This window comes from Pagrus major, chromosome 16, assembly GCF_040436345.1.
Source record: "Pagrus major chromosome 16, Pma_NU_1.0".
NCBI lineage: Eukaryota > Metazoa > Chordata > Actinopteri > Spariformes > Sparidae > Pagrus > Pagrus major.
The window spans coordinates 18551431-18570251 of NC_133230.1; the positions used below are offsets into that span (position 1 = coordinate 18551431).

Genomic DNA, 18821 nt, shown 5'->3' on the forward strand with positions numbered 1-18821 from the left:
TGTTTTAACAGTGTATGAAAGATAGGGGGAGAAAGGGAGTTGTCTCTCCAATGATGCAGCAAGAAATCAAGAAAAGCTTCTCAGCTACAGCACAGCGAAGCTGTTAAAAACAAAAGTGTTAATAATGGTGTTAGCTAAACATCAAGAATAAGTGCTGTGTACTTGGAGCTTGGACTTGAGCCAGCCAGGACCCGTATATAACCACCCGGGCCTGCCGAAAAGTGACTGCACAATGTAACTCTGGATTGGGAGGGGTTACATTCTCTGTCTTTTCAGCATTAATAGTAGAGGAAAGCAGGTGCATGTACAGTGAATTTGGTCAATATCACTCCTTGCAATAAGGACTTACAAGGTGCAGTCACTTTTCGGCAGGGCCTGCCGAAAAGTGACTGCACCCTGTAACTCTGGATTGGGAGGGGTTACATTCTCTGTCTTTTCATCATTAATAGTAGAGCAAACCAGGTGCATGTACAGTGAATTTGGTCAATATCACTCCTTGCACCCTGTAACCCTGTAACTCTGGATTGGGAGGGGTTACATTCTCTGTCTTTTCAGCATTAATAGTAGAGGAAACCAGGTGCATGTACAGTGAATTTGGTCAATATCACTCCTTGCAATAAGGACTTACAGGGTGCAGTGACTGCACCCTGTAACTCTGGATTGGGAGGGGTTACATTCTCTATCTTTTCAGCATTAATAGTAGAGGAAACCAGGTGCATGTACAGTGAATTTGGTCAATATCGCTCCTTGCAATAAGGACTTACAGGGTGCAGTCGCTTTTTGGCAGGGCCTGCCGAAAAGTGACTGCACCCTGTAACTCTGGATTGGGAGAGGTTACATTCTCTGTCTTTTCAGCATTAATAGTAGAGGAAAGCAGGTGCATGTACAGTGAATTTGGTCAATATCGCTCCTTGCAATAAGGACTTACAGGGTGCAGTCGCTTTTCGGCAGGGCCTGCCGAAAAGTGACTGCACAATGTAACTCTGGATTGGGAGGGGTTACATTCTCTGTCTTTTCAGCATTAATAGTAGAGGAAACCAGGTGCATGTACAGTGAATTTGGTCAATATCACTCCTTGCAATAAGGACTTACAGGGTGCAGTCGCTTTTCGGCAGGGCCTGCCGAAAAGTGACTGCACCCTGTAACTCTGGATTGGGAGGGGTTACATTCTCTGTCTTTTCAGCATTAATAGTAGAGGAAACCAGGTGCATGTACAGTGAATTTGGTCAATATCACTCCTTGCAATCCAGAGTTACAGGGTGCAGTCGCTTTTCGGCAGGGCCTGCTGAAAAGTGACTGCACCCTGTAACTCTGGATTGGGAGGGGTTACATTCTCTGTCTTTTCATCATTAATAGTAGAGCAAACCAGGTGCATGTACAGTGAATTTGGTCAATATCACTCCTTGCACCCTGTAACCCTGTAACTCTGGATTGGGAGGGGTTACATTCTCTGTCTTTTCAGCATTAATAGTAGAGGAAACCAGGTGCATGTACAGTGAATTTGGTCAATATCACTCCTTGCAATAAGGACTTACAGGGTGCAGTGACTGCACCCTGTAACTCTGGATTGGGAGGGGTTACATTCTCTATCTTTTCAGCATTAATAGTAGAGGAAACCAGGTGCATGTACAGTGAATTTGGTCAATATCGCTCCTTGCAATAAGGACTTACAGGGTGCAGTCGCTTTTTGGCAGGGCCTGCCGAAAAGTGACTGCACCCTGTAACTCTGGATTGGGAGAGGTTACATTCTCTGTCTTTTCAGCATTAATAGTAGAGGAAAGCAGGTGCATGTACAGTGAATTTGGTCAATATCGCTCCTTGCAATAAGGACTTACAGGGTGCAGTCGCTTTTCGGCAGGGCCTGCCGAAAAGTGACTGCACAATGTAACTCTGGATTGGGAGGGGTTACATTCTCTGTCTTTTCAGCATTAATAGTAGAGGAAACCAGGTGCATGTACAGTGAATTTGGTCAATATCACTCCTTGCAATAAGGACTTACAGGGTGCAGTCGCTTTTCGGCAGGGCCTGCCGAAAAGTGACTGCACCCTGTAACTCTGGATTGGGAGGGGTTACATTCTCTGTCTTTTCAGCATTAATAGTAGAGGAAACCAGGTGCATGTACAGTGAATTTGGTCAATATCACTCCTTGCAATCCAGAGTTACAGGGTGCAGTCGCTTTTCGGCAGGGCCTGCTGAAAAGTGACTGCACCCTGTAACTCTGGATTGGGAGGGGTTACATTCTCTGTCTTTTCAGCATTAATAGTAGAGGAAAGCAGGTGCATGTACAGTGAATTTGGTCAATATCACTCCTTGCAATAAGGACTTACAGGGTGCAGTCGCTTTTCAGCAGGGCCTGCCGAAAAGGGACTGCACCCTGTAACTCTGGATTGGGAGGGGTTACATTCTCTGTCTTTTCAGCATTAATAGTAGAGGAAACCAGGTGCATGTACAGTGAATTTGGTCAATATCACTCCTTGCAATAAGGACTTACAGGGTGCAGTCGCTTTTCGGCAGGGCCTGCCGAAAAGGGACTGCACCCTGTAACTCTGGATTGGGAGGGGTTACATTCTCTGTCTTTTCAGCATTAATAGTAGAGGAAACCAGGTGCATGTACAGTGAATTTGGTCAATATCACTCCTTGCAATAAGGACTTACAGGGTGCAGTCGCTTTTCGGCAGGGCCTGCCGAAAAGTGACTGCACCCTGTAACTCTGGATTGGGAGGGGTTACATTCTCTGTCTTTTCAGCATTAATAGTAGAGGAAACCAGGTGCATGTACAGTGAATTTGGTCAATATCACTCCTTGCAATCCAGAGTTACAGGGTGCAGTCGCTTTTCGGCAGGGCCTGCTGAAAAGTGACTGCACCCTGTAACTCTGGATTGGGAGGGGTTACATTCTCTGTCTTTTCAGCATTAATAGTAGAGGAAAGCAGGTGCATGTACAGTGAATTTGGTCAATATCACTCCTTGCAATAAGGACTTACAGGGTGCAGTCGCTTTTCGGCAGGGCCTGCCGAAAAGGGACTGCACCCTGTAACTCTGGATTGGGAGGGGTTACATTGTCTGTCTTTTCAGCATTAATAGTAGAGGAAACCAGGTGCATGTACAGTGAATTTGGTCAATATCACTCACTAGAAGTTCGCAGAACGAGTCGTCGCAAGTGAGCAAAAGACAAGCACATTTTAGGGTTCTCCACCCTCCCTGTATGCTCAGGGAGGGGAGGATGCTGCCAAAATTTTCTAGTGTATTTTCATTCGTTAATAATTGCAATAATTTCACCATTGTACCGTAGGAAATGTTAACTTATTTGTTCCATGCAGGACCGTGTTGGAGGCAGAGTGGCCACATTTAGGAAGGGCAACTATGTTGCTGATCTGGGAGCCTTGGTGGTGACAGGCCTGGGTAAGATACAGATTCAGTGTTTTTATATGAATAGTGAAGTCGGTCACGTCAGTCAACGCATCTTGTAAACCTCTAGTGTTTAATTATGTGCTATTGGGGTGCAAGTGTTTACATATTCATTCTGCACTATTGTTACATCAGCTGATTTCATTAGCATATGAGATAGAGATTTTACAGCAACTAATATCTACCTGTAGAGGGTAGATTTTTTGAATCCCTCCTGGCACAGAAGTGCTCCGTGTCTTTGTTTATAGCTCAACTCTAAGCCTGTTGTTGTCCTGAGGCAGGGATCTGGCTCTCCACAAGCCACAAAAACGCAATGAACAGCGGATTCATTTAACTGCTTACCCTTGCGTGTCATCAACAACAGCTCCCAGTTCCATTCAGAATCGAGCAGACCAGAAAACAGATCTAGCCTAATGTAATTAGACTCGAAATAAACATTGTTTTACCCTCTCATTTTTGTTCTGTTGGTCAAGTGGCAGCAACAGTAGTAGGATGTTTAGGTTCTCGTTCAGGGCACTTCCACTGAAGTCGAGACGAGCCAGCAGGGCTCCTGAAGCATCCACATCATGTGTAACTGGTTTCCTCTTCCGCAGGAAAAGGCAAATTAAATGTACATGTTTTACTTTTGTGCAAACCTGTTTGAGGTGAAAGTTGTGTTTACTTAATATGTTCTCTCTCTCTCCCCCCCTCTCGTCTTCTCAATCCCTTCCATGTTCATCTTTTGGTGAACTTCTAAAGGGTGAAAGGTGCACAAGTGTATGTATTGGTTTATTTATTTAATACTTTCCTTAACGTATTTCTAAACCACCTTTTCAGCTTTTTGAATTCTACTTTGTGTAACTCACTATTCACCATCCATGTAGGAGATAAAGAGAGAGACAGCTGCTCATGTTAAACCTTCATCTTATAGAACGGGACACATTACAATCCAATCATCAACCATAACAACATCAAGAGTTTTTTTATTCTTAAGATGAAGGACAGTTGTGTAAAAGTTTGTGAATCTTACCATTTATAATACGTCTTGTGTCTTAAGCTTTAGTTGTGTCTGGCATGCTTTGCCTGTTTTTCTATAGATTCCATCATCACTGTCAGTATTGTGACTGATGGTCCAGTATTTCTGTGTGTTTGTGTGTGTGTGTGTTCAGGTGCCAAAAGAAAAGGATGATATGGTGGAGCAAGAGTTCAACAGATTGCTGGAGGACACCTCCTACCTCAGCCACCAGCTGGACTTGTAACTTCCTCAACAACAAACCTGTTTCTCTGGGACAGGCCCTTCGAGTTGGTCATACAGTAGAGGTGTGCATCTTCACTGCCCCCACGATTTGATTCGACATGTTTCACCAGTCTACGATTCGATTTGATTATACGATGCATCTTGATGCATTACATCCTCAATTTTCTATATTACCACACATGGCTTTTTCATCAATTAACACAAACAGTCAGATAAATATGAACTCTTTATTTAGAAAGCTGCTTTAAAATTCAGACGTAAACAAATGTCACATGTTTTGTTATATTAAGTTGTAAAGAAAAATTATTATATATTATATTCCCTAATTATAGGCACGAGCACAACAGCTTTCTCTTAGATAGGACTTGGTCGCCACAGAAGTCCATGAATCGCATGTGACTGCTACTCGGCAAGCTTCCCTCATTGAATTCATCACCTGGGCCTTTGTTTGTCTGTACAACGCCGGCACAACCGTGTCTGCAATTGTTTGCCGAGATGGGATCTTGTACTGCGGTTCCAGGGTCTTAACCAGTTGGTGAAACCCGGCGTTCTTGACGATGCCATAAGGCCTTAAGTCCTTCGCTATGAAAGCTACTACACACCGAGTTATCCTCTGGGCTCTCTCGGACTTGGATGGCAATTCAAGTTAGTATGGTGTACATTACACAAGCTCACACATGGGCAGTAGTGACAGATGTGTCCTGAAAAAAATTTCATAATGCCATTGACTTGGTAGTGTCTGAAATCACATAAAACACCAACACAAAAATAGTTATATACCAAGAATTTGACAAATAACTTGAGGTTCAATAATGATCTGAATGATTATTGTTGATCTGTTACCTTACGAGGCTGTACAGACACCCATGGCTGCTCTTTCATCTGGTCGATTTACTCCCAGATATTTGACAGCTCAGACCAAACCTCCTTCACATATGTAATGAAGCTGACAGCATCTGACTTGCTAGCCGTGTCCACAGAATGTTGCTCCAGTTCTTGACGAGACTATTGAAGAAACATAAAATGAAATGTGATGAGGAAAAAAAATCTAGTTCATGGAAAATCTTCTGATCAGTGTCTTCTCTAATATGCGTTACCTTGGAGATCTGGGCATGGAAGTCCTGCATGTTCTGGCCAGGCATCTGACCAGACTTGCTCAGCACTTCCTTGTGCCAGGAGTCATACTTCAAGTTCACCTTGGACTGGACCTGTTGTCAGGGACAAATACAAACATTAATGCTTGTCTTAAAATAACAGACATTGTTTAATACTGTTAACTAAAATTTGGTCTTTTTTACAACCTTTTCATGTAAAAGACTCCAGACTACATTTTAGAGATGGTCATTTGAGAATTGCTGTTCTTATATAGGACCTCGGACTGTAGGTCATTATTACCTTGCCATAGTCGATGACCACAGGTCCAAACTCTTTCCGTGTCTCTGCATTGTCAAAGGTTCCACGTGCTTTGCGCATCTGGACCAGCAGAGCCTGCCACTTGGTGAGATCTTCACCCAGGCGGTTGTAGATGTTCTCAGCTTGCATGTCCCACAAGCACTGGTACTGCAGCCACACCTGGACAGGGGCAACACAGGGATGAATCCTCACAAACTAATGTACATGATAGTGTATATTATACATGTTTATGTTAAAAGTTATAACACTTTTTTTGTGTTGTTATAACAAGATGACTCTTACCTTGACATACTGTTCCACCTCACCGACAATGTCTTCTACTGCATTGTAGGCCTCCTCTAAAGCTGCAGGGCCATCTGGCATCCTAGTCAGGGCATTTCTATAGAACTTCTCCTCCTCTGACAGCTCATAGTGAACTCCCACCTGGTGAGGAAGGACAGGTTAGCTTTGATCAAAGCAAAAGCACAAGTGTAACAGGACACAAAAACCACGTCTGTCTATATATCACATCAGAAGTAGAATGAAATACAACATATTTTGTGTTTGGCAGATAATATGTTCAGAGTATCTTGTGCTTTTTTTTGCATATCACACATATTCAGGCCTTCTTATCAAGGCTTTCTGCAGTGGACTCTGGATCCTGGGAAGGGAAAGGATGACCATCTTCCAGGCAAACATCTCCTGGTAGAGCTTGTAGCGACAGTCTTCAATTGGTGGGTTCAGGTAGATCACCTGGTTAGTAATCCTCAGCTCATGGACAATATTCTGATAAACGAAAATATAATAGTCAATCAGCTGTGTCAACGAATCCAAGATTTTGCAAGTAATGTGTGACTAAAACAAAACATCAGAGTCACTACAGTCACAATGGCTACCTTGATCTTGGGCTCCCCTCCAGGTTTGTGGCTCACTTGTGGAGCCTCAGTGTCCATGTCCACATCAGCTTTGTCCTCTATCTGGCCACGGAGCACCTGGGTCCAGGCCTTAAGGCCAGCCTGCAGACGCACTCCCAGGATACGCTCAATCTATGAAAACAAAACAAAAACCAATCCTGTTTGAAAACCATTCATGCCCGCCATATGTAAAAAGAAGGAATGGAAATATTTTGAATATTTAAACCTTTCAAACTCAAATAAATCACAATCTAATGAAATGATGATAAATAATTCTGTTGTTTTGTGGTGCCAACCTCAGTGTCAAGCTTGTTGACCCAGATGGGCAGGTTGGAATAGGAGTGGAGACTGAGGTCGTCCACAGCCTTCTGGACTCTGCTGAGGATGTCAGTGAAGGTCTTGTGATCAAACATGCATGTATCCAGAGAGCCAACGTCAAGATCAATCTTCTCCTCAATCAGCAAGAGGTCGTCCACCTGGAAACAAAACAAACAGCAAAAAAAAAAGTTTAGAACTAATGTTTCGGGTATTTAAACAAGAGCACTTGTTTCCTTCTAAAATGACACTGAGGAAAGTCTTGACTTCTGCAGGACGTATGTTACAATTTTACAGTTACAGCTCCTCCAGACTGACCTTCTCCTGGAAGTTGAAGACGGTCTCAGCCAGCCTCTGGACATAGGGATCCAGCTTGTAGGATTCCCAGACCAGAGTGATACCTTCAGTAATGAGAACCTGAACCTCTTTCTTCAACCCAGCCACCAGCAAGGAGATGGAGGACCTCTCCTCCACCTTCTCACAAGTGCGCTCGTAGGTGCGCACACTCTCGATCAAAGAGATGGCAAATGGGTACAGCTGGTTAGCCTGGTGGGCTTTGTTGACGATAGCCAAAGGAACACGGAAGCTCAACCATTTAAGGTTGCGGACCTCTTTGGACAAGGTGATGATCTCTGGGAGGAAGTTGACTTTAAGCTTGAGCATGTTTCCAGTACGTCCGTGGGCACGGGTATTCTCAATTGTGAAGATGCGGCCAGACACACCAAGGTTACGCTGCTGCACCTGATTTATAAACGAAAGGAATAACAAATATTTAAAAAACAAAAGAACTGCCAAAAAATAGAAAAATGAGAGGCTAAAACTAGAACTTTCATTAAATGTCAAATATATAACATTTGATTACATACCTTACGAGCCCAGTCCTCAAATATCTCTTGGGTGTTCAGTTTAGCCCTGAAGCTGTCTCCATCCTGCTTCAGCTTGAGCCCCTCCACATGGTTCTCCCAGCCTTTTCCCAGGACATCCTCCACTCTCTTCATATATGCAGTCACACGATGATCAATCTGCTTGGCCAAGATGATGGAGCCGGACACAGGTGGCAGGTCTCGGACATGGCTCATCTTACAGGCCTGGCTCTGAGGATACTGCACTTTAAACTTGTCATGCAGGGACTCAATGTCATCTTTCACATGCTGGATGAGCTGCGTCTGGTACTCCCGGATGGCACCGCGGATGTGGGGACGCACAAAGACAGCACTGAAGCGGGAGAAGATGCGGAACATTTCGTTAGCGTTCTTGGCGGTTCCCAGCTGATCACGCAGGCGGGCGGTGATACGGGTCTCCACGCGGTCAATGCGTTCATCATAACGCTTCATGGCAGCTTCCCAGGCTTCCATGCCTTCCTTAGACACATCAAGGCCATCGACCTCTTTGACATTCTCATATGCCAGGTTGACCTCCTCGATAGCATTGGCATCGGCAGCATCAAAGAGAACTCCAGCTACCCTCATGTCCTGGGGCTCAACTGTCTCTCCAGGGGCATGTTGTGGCACAGCAGACACCTGGAGACAAACAAGTAGAAGAACCATTTCTCAGTCAAGTGTGGATAAAGCCAGATTTTAATTAACAACATTAAATACATAAATATATAAATATATAAATAAATAATGGTAAGACTGATGGTGATTTACCTGAGGCCTCAGCACACGGACAATCACAGCCCTCAGCTGCTCGTGCTGCCTTCTGAAACGTCTCATGTGACCCAGACGTGACTGGAGCTTCCTGTGGGCGGGACTCAAACGCCACACCATCTTCAGGTTCTCCTCCCTCTTTCTCTTCACAATGTCCCTCAGAAGCACCTGCAGTTTCTCATACTCATCCTCCCAGGTCTGGAACACCTCGAAGCATGCCACCATCACCTGCACAGGAACATTTAAATAGGCATTTAAGAAGACATGTGACGTTTTGAGTAATTAAGTAAGAGTGTACTTTTGGGGGGGAAAAACAATAGGTTTTAGTTTCAGCTTGAGACCCAAGCACACCAACCTTTTCAAATTCCTCGTAGACAACGTGCATGAGCTTCCTGGTGCCCAACACCTTGAGGAGCTGGGAGCTCAAGTCCCTGGAGATGGCCTCCACCAGAAGCAGTGCTCTCTGGATAGGGTACTTGGTGTTCCTTATCTTTTTCAAGTGAGTGAATATGGCCATCAGGGCCTGACGGATCTTATCAAACTTAGAAGCAGAGAGCAGATCATTGAGAGGGAAATCCTTCATCAGAGGATTGTAGTCATTGACGGTTTCCACAGCCTGTTTCAGACCTGTGAGAAGTACAGAGAGGACAAACAATTAATCATACTGTGGCAGCAGAAGTGAAATGAACCAAAGAAAATGTGTTTCCGCTGGTTGCCACTCACCAGTGTCGTTGTCAAAGCTGTAAGTAGCATGGAAACGTTTGCCGTGTTTGAGGATGTCCAGTGTGAGCAGAACCTCAGGGCTCTCTCTCTTCTCCTGGATCCTGTTGAGGGCTCTCTCCAGATTCAGCCAGAAACTGATCTCCTGCAAGGCTGTGCCTGAAGCTGGGTCACAATCGAGCTTTGTCACCTTAAAAAAGTACAGGTGCGGACAAATAAACCCAGTTGTGAGTTTAGGTGAGAAAATATATTTTTCCATATACCAGTAACTGTTATTACATGGAGTAGAACACCATTGTTTTGTTTGTGAGGGAACTATGGGAATGTTTCTTACCTTTTGGATCTCCCTGATCCAACGGTTGACTCCAGATTGCAGCTGGTTGAGGAAGGTTGGGTCCTCCACTTTGTCGCCAATGTCGGCGACCTTAGGCATCTCCCCACGCTCATAGAGCTGATTGGCGATGTTGGTGATGATAGGGTGGATGAGCAGGCTGATCTCAGGAATTTCAATATTCTGCTGCAGGTGGAGAAGACCCATCTCCAGTTCAGCAATCTTTTTCTCCACTGAAGGCGCCATCTTATCCCCATCTCTACAGGATTAGGAGAGATTATAGTGTAAATGAATGATCCATCAATGTTACATTATTCCTTCATGCAGGTTCACGCCTAAGCTTTTTAGATGAAAGGTTTTAACAAAATATAAAGACACTTTTTAGGATTACCTGTCTGCCTTGCCAGAGTCGCAGATGTAGGACTTGAAGAAAGGAGCGAGAGCATTGCTGATGAAAGAGTGGAGCGTCTCGTAGGGAGAATCCTCACTCAAGGTCAGAACTCGAACTTGGGTTGATATGGGCTTGTCTGCATCGATGACGCCTGTCCTCTTGATCAAAGCCAAGCTGCAGTGAAACAAAGGGTGAAAAATTCATAGTTCAGGATTAATAGAACTGCACAGTAAGTTGAGGATGAGTGCTATGCAGTAAACTAAGAATCTGCTTTCTTAAATACAGGTTACATGAATAAAGGGAAGCACTTTTTCAGTTTTACTGATGAAATCGCATTCAGTTGCATGGCTGAAAGGAAGACTCATTTTCAATGCATTAGTTGCATTATTTACCTGTTAGACTTGATCCCATAGTGTATGTCAATGCTGACATTGTAAGTGATGCACTCCTCCTCCTCTCCTTCATCTCCAACGTCCTCTGTGTGAGGAACATAGAAAATCTACGTCTTGACTGAACAAATAAACAGACAGCTCATAAAGTCATGTTCTTTACACTGCCACACATCTTAATCAATGTGTGTTTGCAATGCCCTGAGGTTTTTCACCATGCAAGTTACTACTTTAAGACTTGCCTGAAGCAGTAAGGACTGATAGTTCAAGACCAACAAAATGACTCTGCTGCTAATGGTTTTATCTGAATATAAAAAGCCACTTTACAGTAGGATGACAGTGCAATCTGACACTCATCTGCTTCCACCCATTTATGTCCCCACCCTCCTTCAGAAGTGAAGTCATGGTTTGAAGGGAAAGATAGCCATCTGTAATCTCTGCATTGCAGCATTTGTATTCTTAGTGCAAAAGCATGAATAGGTTGGGGAAGTTACTGTCTGGCTGGGAATCCAAATCCTACAGGCTCAGACTGTCGCTGGTCATGCTCAGTATCAGGGGATCAAGGTTCAGCACTAAAATATTAGTAAAGGCAAGCGGCTCTGAAGCTTAATTTGCCGTATAGGGGGGGAAAGTTAGGACAATTCCAAAAAATAGGTAAAAACTAATATAAAATTATTAAACCATCATCATTGAGTATATATTTCAAATATAATAATAAAATTAATGATCTCTTTGTTTTTACTTGTTTTTGGCATTAAAGGTTAAATATCCCCATTGCCCAAAAAGTAAACATCCATATTGACCGACCACCCCCCTGTATCTGCATGACATGGTTTGGTCCCGCCTTAGCGCACTTATCAGTGACGGTGTTTAGTTGCAGTCAGTAGATGTGCCAGAACTACAGTGATCACAATGTTGCCTAAATCAAAATCTGGTTTTCAAAAAAGGAAAGAGAGGAAAGAGAGAGAGGAAAGACAAAGGAAAGGATGTCAATCTGTAACCCAGTTTTTCACCAAGAAAGGTGGGTAGCCTATAGTCCGTGAGTGGTATTAACCTGTTGGCTTAATGTCCATAGTGAAATAAGATAGCTAGCTACAGACTAGTGTTAGCCTACATCTCGTCAACATTTAATCAGTGCAGGGAAAGTTTAGCAAGATATGCATATTAAACATTGTCCCTGCCCCTTTTAGCAGACTTAACAACAGATGAGTCAGCAGCACCCCAGTCTCCCCATAACTGTACCCCTCCCCGTCCCAGTGAAGAAGGTGAGCAACATTGTGTTCAATGACATGCCAGTTAGCATCATTGCAGGGAGTCTGTGGGGATTTCTCTGTCTCTCTTGCTCTTTTTACCATTACAAAAAAGAAAATGAAATATTTATTAATGACAGAAATTCAAACACAAATTATGAGAGGGGTCTCTTGGCAAATTATTTGCTCACATAATGATCATAATGAAATAAATAAAAATAAAAAAACAACCTACTGTCTGTACTGGATGCTGGACAGTTGGAAACAGTGAGTAGCACACCTCAGCCTGCATGTAAGTTACAGACAATATTAAAATAATCCAGTTTGATATGTCATTTAGATTGAATTATGGAATGACATCTATAGATACAGACTTTATTATTCCCATCATGAAGGGCAATTTATTTGAGAAGCTTGCACACACACACACACACACACACACACACACAAACCATTTTTCCATTGTAGGCCGAGGCATGAAATTCTTGTATTTTTGCCAGTTATATTATGGAGCCGTGTGACTACCAGGGGGCCCCAAGAGTGATTTTGTGTGTGTGTGTGTATGCGTGCGTGTGAATCTGTAAGCAGGCACTGATCATTTCAGGGGTGAAAAATGGCATCTTTTGAGAGGTGTGTTTCATGTGTCTTTGAAGAGGTGCTTGAGTAAAAACATGGCCTCTTGCCTTTGCTGTACTCAAAAACAAAAACAAAAACAACTGTTACCGTGTTTATGCACCTGGCTGCTGACACAGCCAAAGATAAACATGCAGCTTGGCTGAGGGGTCATTTCATTAGTGAGCAGAGAAGGAGAAAGACCTGCCGCCTTTATCTGCCAGCGAGCTGCAGGACTCATCTGAAGAAGACACAAGCTTCGAGGGGGAGTCTGACACGGAATGCTCACTGGCCAAAAATGCCTGCTGGTCTGCTGCTGGACATGAACTAAACACACACACACACACTCAATCCATTTATCTGTTTATCTCAAACACACACACATACATCACATATTCAAAGCCTGGATATTTCTGTTTCAAATGTGTTCATATTTCATATGTTCTGTTGTGTTCTCTTTTGTTATTGAAGTTGTTGCAGTTTGCACAATAAATGTTCACATTGATGAATCAGATTTTGATTTAAAAAATATTTCACACACACACACACACACACAAAAAAAATCACTCTTGGGGCCCCTGGTACTCACACGGCTCCATAATATAACTGGCAAAAATACAAGAATTTCGTGCCTCGGCCTACAATGGGAAAATGGTTGAATCTAGTGGAATACAGTAAAAATGTCAATTATCACTATTTTATTCAAAATGAAATGTTGACATTAGATAATTATACTGTAATGGCAGTGAGAATAAAAAATGTGGTTTCAATGGAAGTCAATGAGGCATTTTTGGCCACGAAGGTGTCCAGAGGGAGTATCTGGCACTACATAAAAAATACTCATGCAATCAAATCAATTTTGCTGCTAATCTTTGACATATCAAAGACTCTAATCACCACCAGAGCCCCATCCCCCTACTATTTATAAAATGGAAAATAATTCATTTTTTGTGTTTTTTTATTTATTCAAATAATTAAACTGGCATTTAAAGAGTTAAAATCCTGACAATTATTGAATGTTTGGCAGTTTTGAGCAAGTTTGAAGTTGTTTAAGAGATTTATGAAAAAAAAAGCAGAAAAAAATATTGATGTATGATGATTTAATAGCAGTTTTTTGTGCGTGTACATTTCTGCCACGAAGGTGTCCAGAGGGTGCAAAATGCATCAATAGAGTATAAAAGACACGTGAGAGTAAAAGACATTGGATTTCAAAAATGTTACTAAAAAGAAAAGTTCTTTCAAAAAATTCATGCCACAAGATGTAACACAGCCAAAATGATCACCAAATAAAAAAAAAAAGTTGAGAAAAAAGTACATAAAAATGTAGTAAAACTGAACAGTCGTGTTATTGATATAAAACTAGCTAGCTAGTCGCTCCTGCCGAGATGTACCTTTGAGTGCACTTCTCTCGACAAGGATGGTGTGAAGCTGAGGGTCTGCCAGAAATTTCCTCATCTGCTCCACGGCGCTCTTCTCCTCCAGGGCGGTTTCCAGTGAGGCCGGGGCCTCGCCGCCATCTTCCAGGAGCAGCGGTACCAATTTCCTTATGTGCTTCTGCAGCACGGAGGTATCAGCGACCGTCTGAACGGCCGACACCTCCATGGTGAAGAACCAAGGCTGACGTTAACTGACTGGCTGCAGTGACCACCGAGCTGGTCAGAGGCTGACTGCCGCTGTCAGAACGCCTTAATTGGTATAGTCAAGTTTATCAGCGCAATGGATTGTGGTACTTGTAGTTCAAGAGTGATAAGTACTCAACTAGACTGTGCCAGCCAATGCAGTTGAACGATCAGTTTCACTTTCGTTTTGTTTTAACAGTGTATGAAAGATAGGGGGAGAAAGGGAGTTGTCTCTCCAATGATGCAGCAAGAAATCAAGAAAAGCTTCTCAGCTACAGTTAAACGAAGTTGTTAAAAGCAAAGTGTTGATAATGGTGTTAGCTTAACATCAAGAATAAGTGCTGTGTACTTGGAGCTTGGACTTGAGCCAGCCAGGACCCCACTGAATATGATCCATTTGGCAATAAATCTGGGATATGGTGCTATTTGAGAGTAGAATCCTAAATCTAAGTCATAATAAAGAAGTGGCTGATAGATAAATACTTTCCAGAATGACAGCAGAAAGCACACATTCCCACATATTTAAACACTGTTTCTTGTGGAATATAAATGTTGTTTTTATTAAATAAATATCAACATGAAGTAAAATCTCAGTACATAGAAGCCAACGTGAGTGTGCCTGTATATCAGATCCCTGAGTCTGAAGCATTTACAGCATTCAAAATGGGGAATATATTACCAAGTTACACATCTCACACACATCAGTAGTAACTCTTTGTACAGTAACAAAGTACAGCTTATCAAATTGCTTATGGCTTTAACATTATTACTGACCTCACTGAGTGATTATGAAAGCACAAATAAAAGGAAATACAGTATCAGAAACCTGAGAGAAACATCGTGCCATTTAAAACCAACTAGACTTGCATAAAATGAATAAACAAAAGCACACATGAGCTGTAAGCCTCCTTTCGTCCAGCAGATATCAGCTTGTGCACAGCACATACTGATTCCACCTTCACATTAACCCTTTAAGATTCCTAGTGGAGGCTGATAAGAAGGAAAGTGTAGATACATCTACAACATCATTAACATGAAAGTAATGATTTGGATCAATGACACTTCCCTAATGATCACTCAAATTTGAGATAGCAACAAGAGACACGTATAACAGCTGTTCCACTGACAATGAATGGTAATTGAGTTCCTGTTTTGCAACGAGGACACTGCGGTGTTGAGTTCTGCCTCACAAAATGACACCAGGCTTCTTCTGCACCTTAAGGGAATGTCTTCACATGTGATTTCAGTTATAGGGTGAATTCCAGCTGTATTTTGTGCTTTAGGTGAGCACCATACTGTGCTTTAATCATCCCATTTAGAGAAAACAGAAGAAAAAAAGGTTTGATGGATGGGTGGATAAAGCACATAGCTGACGACAGTCCATGACCAGGAACTCATTCTTCCTCAGGAAACTTGAATTTGGCATAGACAATGAGCATGACTATGGACATGACGATGCACATTGAACCAATCACGAGGTAGGCAATGCCTAGGAACTCATTCTTGCCACCCATCCAGGACACGTTGCTCAGCACCACCTTCTTTCTCCCGTCAAAGCTCAGAACAGGATAGTCTGAGGGACAAAATGTTAAGGATACACAGCAAAAATGGAAATACAGTACAGAAATACAGTGCATAGAAAAGAATAGAAAGTAATGGCTGTCTGCAACCAAACAACAAAAATGGTCTGGTTTGCATCGAATATTGTAAGCAAAAGTTCAAAGTGTCTATGAGTATTTAGCTTTACTTAAGGGACTTGAACATGGAAACACAGTATAAATGGTGAAAGCATGAAGGGAAATGCCTTTGTGGTATTTACATAAGCCTTCATGGGCTTTAGGTAGACGACAATCACGTGAATAGTTATTTGCCTAGCTCATTTTCTTGAGAAAATTTGCTTCTTTCTTCCCCTCATCTCAAGGAACTCCTGAGTCATTGTGTTCACTCTGCCCCAGTAAAAACTGAACCGCACCCTACTGGTAAAACAAGTTTGACTTAAGCTGCTGTTGTTGTAACATGATACAATACATGTGGCCAAGTCAATGGCCGACCCATTTAGGTAGATTTGAAGCTTCGTAAATCTCTTCATGTGGAGGATTTATTATCCAGATTTATATACTGATTTAACAAAACATAACGGTGACTTTTTTACTCAAACCCAACAAAATGATTGCACTTGTGAAATGTGCAGAAAAGAGTCCAAGTGAAAAATGGCTCATGTAATCTTTAACACAGGACCCACGCTGAACAAACCACCCTTAAAAATGTGTGTAAGGATACTGTAGGCAATTTCAAGGGAGTAGTCTCCAGCCGGCAGACCCCGTGCATAATCCCCCTCTGTGATTCGTCGATACAGCTTTCTGAAATCTGGCAGGGCCGCCCTCCTCATCCATACCAAGAAATCTTGATTGATGAAGCCGTTGTTAGCAGGGTCTGAGGTGTCCAACTCGTAAGCAGGCCTGGGCCAAAATAGGGGTTTCACCGTACCTGGAAGTCAAACAAACTCCTTTATAAAATCCTTGCAGCAGATCGGGAAGCCTTTTGATAAACACGATCAATCTGCATCATAGAACTACTTAAGCAGAACAGACGGCAAGTGACAGTAAATTTGACTTCAGTTACTACCGTTGAAAGCGTTCCTCAGAGGTGTGACAGAAGGGTTTCTATATTTCACGTTGTAGTCAGTCCACCAAGCAATCCCTTTTCCATCGAAGGGCACCTGCTTCCTGGTCCCGTTAATGATCTGATACAGCTTGAAGGTGTCTTTAAAAAAAAACAAGCAAGAATCAGAACCTCGACACAGCCAAAACACTTCATCACAGACATGTTGTTTCCCCTTACGTACCATTGAACATGCTGTTTGCTACCGATCCACATGGCACAATTGGTTTGTTGTTGCCGTCAAACTCATAGGGGGCACAGGTGTCACTGGGAGACTTCAAGAGAGACAGAAAACAGTGTTTGAACGCTCAAAGAAAATCTTCATATTACCAAGTCTTTATTTCAATTTAGAACAGATGATTTTTGTTTTTTAAGTGTTGAGTGTCTCACTCACTGTGAAGCTATCCAGGTCTCCAGACAGCTGGTCATCATCTTTGGAGACACCATACCTTCTGTAGTTCTGGAAGTAGTTGGACAACCCATAATAAAAGAACACGGGCCCCTGAGGAGGAAAACAGAGTCACAAACCCACAGCCAAGGGTCAGAGGCCGGGGTAAAGGCAAGAGTAGAGTCAGAGGTAGAGTTCGACTTAACTGAATGAATGAATGCACTAGTGCAAAGCTTCAACACAACCTCAAATAGACTGGGAATGGAGAAGTCCAGCTGGCACATACAGTTCTTGACATCCGGGTCAGAGCACCTGAAGCACGGTGAGGAATTTTCAACCCCTGTGTAATCCAACTGCGGAGGGAAGAACAAGAAAGGTTACCATTAATTATTGACGGCTACAACACCTATCTCCATCGAGTGCTACTGACACCACACCTCTTTAAACTCCAAGAGCACGATACCGCTCACAAGTGATAAGCCGATAAGCAGATAGCAGTGCTCCTTATTTTCTTTCGTCTCAACACTGAAACACATGTTTCTTCAACACGGTCTCTATTAAAACAACCTCGTCTCTCTTCCTGTCTCTTGCCGTTGACATTTGACTCCAACTCTCAGCATGACACCCGGCTGATTTGTGTGTTCGGTGGCCACACAGCCTCACCTCCATCACTTGGATGCTCCGTGACGTCACAAAGAGGGCGACGCCGATGCCGATGAAGGCCAGGCCGATGAGGACGAACCCCGGGATGACGATGCCAGCTGAGAGCATCGGCTGCCATGCTGGAAGCCTCTGCTGAGTGAAGGCGGTGTTGTCAGGCCGGTTGGCTATCTCCCGCTCCTCCTTCACCATTTTCTTAGTTCTGTTGGACAGATTGTTGATCAGCTGTACCCTGCTCCAATAGTCATGGCAAACATTTAACTTAGATGAATGATCCTTTCACTTCCTGTGCTCAGACACTAAATACTTCACTATTTCTGTTACTTTAAAGCCTCTTTCACACATTTGTCTGAGTCAGCTCTCATTCTGAGTTACTGTGGGATGATGCAGATAGCTGCAGCAGTTAATATAACTTATTTACGCAACAGTTTAGCTCACAACACCTTCAAAAGGCACATCACACACAAAATCTTGAAACTTCACCACCCCCAACACCCAGATTAGCCGAAAACAAAACAGACAAGAGGACTGACTACTCGCAGGTTTTACAACTTGCTGGTAAACAGAAATGGTTTAAATGAAATCCAAACATATACACACACATATTCACGATTTAAACCTGTTTTTTAGGTGTTACTTACACGCAGTCGGCTCAAAATGGAGAGACAAAGGAGTCAACAACTCATCGGTATGCTTCCTTGAGTAGCAGGCGCGATGCAGCAGCACACCTTTACCTGTCTACCCCCACCTGCTCCGCCCTTACTGTTCGTTTACATGCTGACGTCAGTTTGTTTGCAGAGCTGGGATCAGTTTCTCCACAGGCAGTAAAACGAGGAGCCAAGTCTGAATCCCGACCGGAAACACCATGCAACTTTGATCCAATTAA

At 43.0% G+C, this 18821-nt stretch overlaps 2 protein-coding genes across 3 annotated transcripts; both read right to left on the minus strand.

Annotated features, from left to right (window-relative positions):
• Nucleotides 1-4857: 4857 nt before the first annotated feature.
• LOC141010360 (cytoplasmic dynein 1 heavy chain 1-like) lies at nt 4858-14286 on the minus strand. 2 transcript variants are annotated; one of them, XM_073483274.1, is made up of 17 exons: nt 13999-14286; nt 10749-10833; nt 10357-10530; nt 9969-10224; nt 9638-9824; nt 9270-9541; nt 8915-9142; nt 8132-8785; nt 7584-8006; nt 7247-7426; nt 6933-7082; nt 6652-6822; nt 6340-6480; nt 6040-6216; nt 5742-5852; nt 5488-5649; nt 4858-5345 (listed from the first exon to the last, which is right to left on the minus strand). In XM_073483274.1, exons 1-16 carry the CDS (start codon nt 14207-14209, stop codon nt 5536-5538), a joined length of 3534 nt encoding a protein of 1177 aa, XP_073339375.1. In that variant the 5' UTR covers nt 14210-14286; the 3' UTR covers nt 4858-5345; nt 5488-5535. The 2 variants fall into 2 exon arrangements, with proteins under 2 accessions (XP_073339375.1, XP_073339374.1); XM_073483273.1 differs by having other exon boundaries at nt 4858-5383.
• Nucleotides 14287-14743: 457 nt separating this feature from the next.
• tmem30b (transmembrane protein 30B) lies at nt 14744-18709 on the minus strand. The gene is made up of 8 exons (XM_073483941.1): nt 18577-18709; nt 17939-18137; nt 17521-17628; nt 17282-17389; nt 17072-17162; nt 16852-16989; nt 16507-16713; nt 14744-15799 (listed from the first exon to the last, which is right to left on the minus strand). The coding sequence occupies exons 2-8, from the start codon at nt 18125-18127 to the stop codon at nt 15621-15623; spliced, it is 1020 nt and encodes a 339-aa protein (XP_073340042.1). The 5' UTR covers nt 18128-18137; nt 18577-18709; the 3' UTR covers nt 14744-15620.
• Nucleotides 18710-18821: the final 112 nt, after the last annotated feature.

Coding starts and splice junctions, on each gene's coding strand:
- LOC141010360 (XM_073483274.1), bottom strand. CDS start 14,209: ATGGAGGTGTCGGCCGTTCAGACGGTCGCTGATACCTCCGTGCTGCAG. Junction 6,481..6,651: donor TGATAAGAAGGCCTGAATAT/GTGTGATATGCA, acceptor CTTCCTCACCAG/GTGGGAGTTCACTATGAGCT. Junction 5,650..5,741: donor TCCATGCCCAGATCTCCAAG/GTAACGCATATT, acceptor TTTCTTCAATAG/TCTCGTCAAGAACTGGAGCA.
- tmem30b (XM_073483941.1), bottom strand. CDS start 18,127: ATGGTGAAGGAGGAGCGGGAGATAGCCAACCGGCCTGACAACACCGCC. Junction 17,163..17,281: donor GAGACCTGGATAGCTTCACA/GTGAGTGAGACA, acceptor TCTCTCTTGAAG/TCTCCCAGTGACACCTGTGC. Junction 15,800..16,506: donor CTCCCTTGAAATTGCCTACA/GTATCCTTACAC, acceptor TTTGTCCCTCAG/ACTATCCTGTTCTGAGCTTT.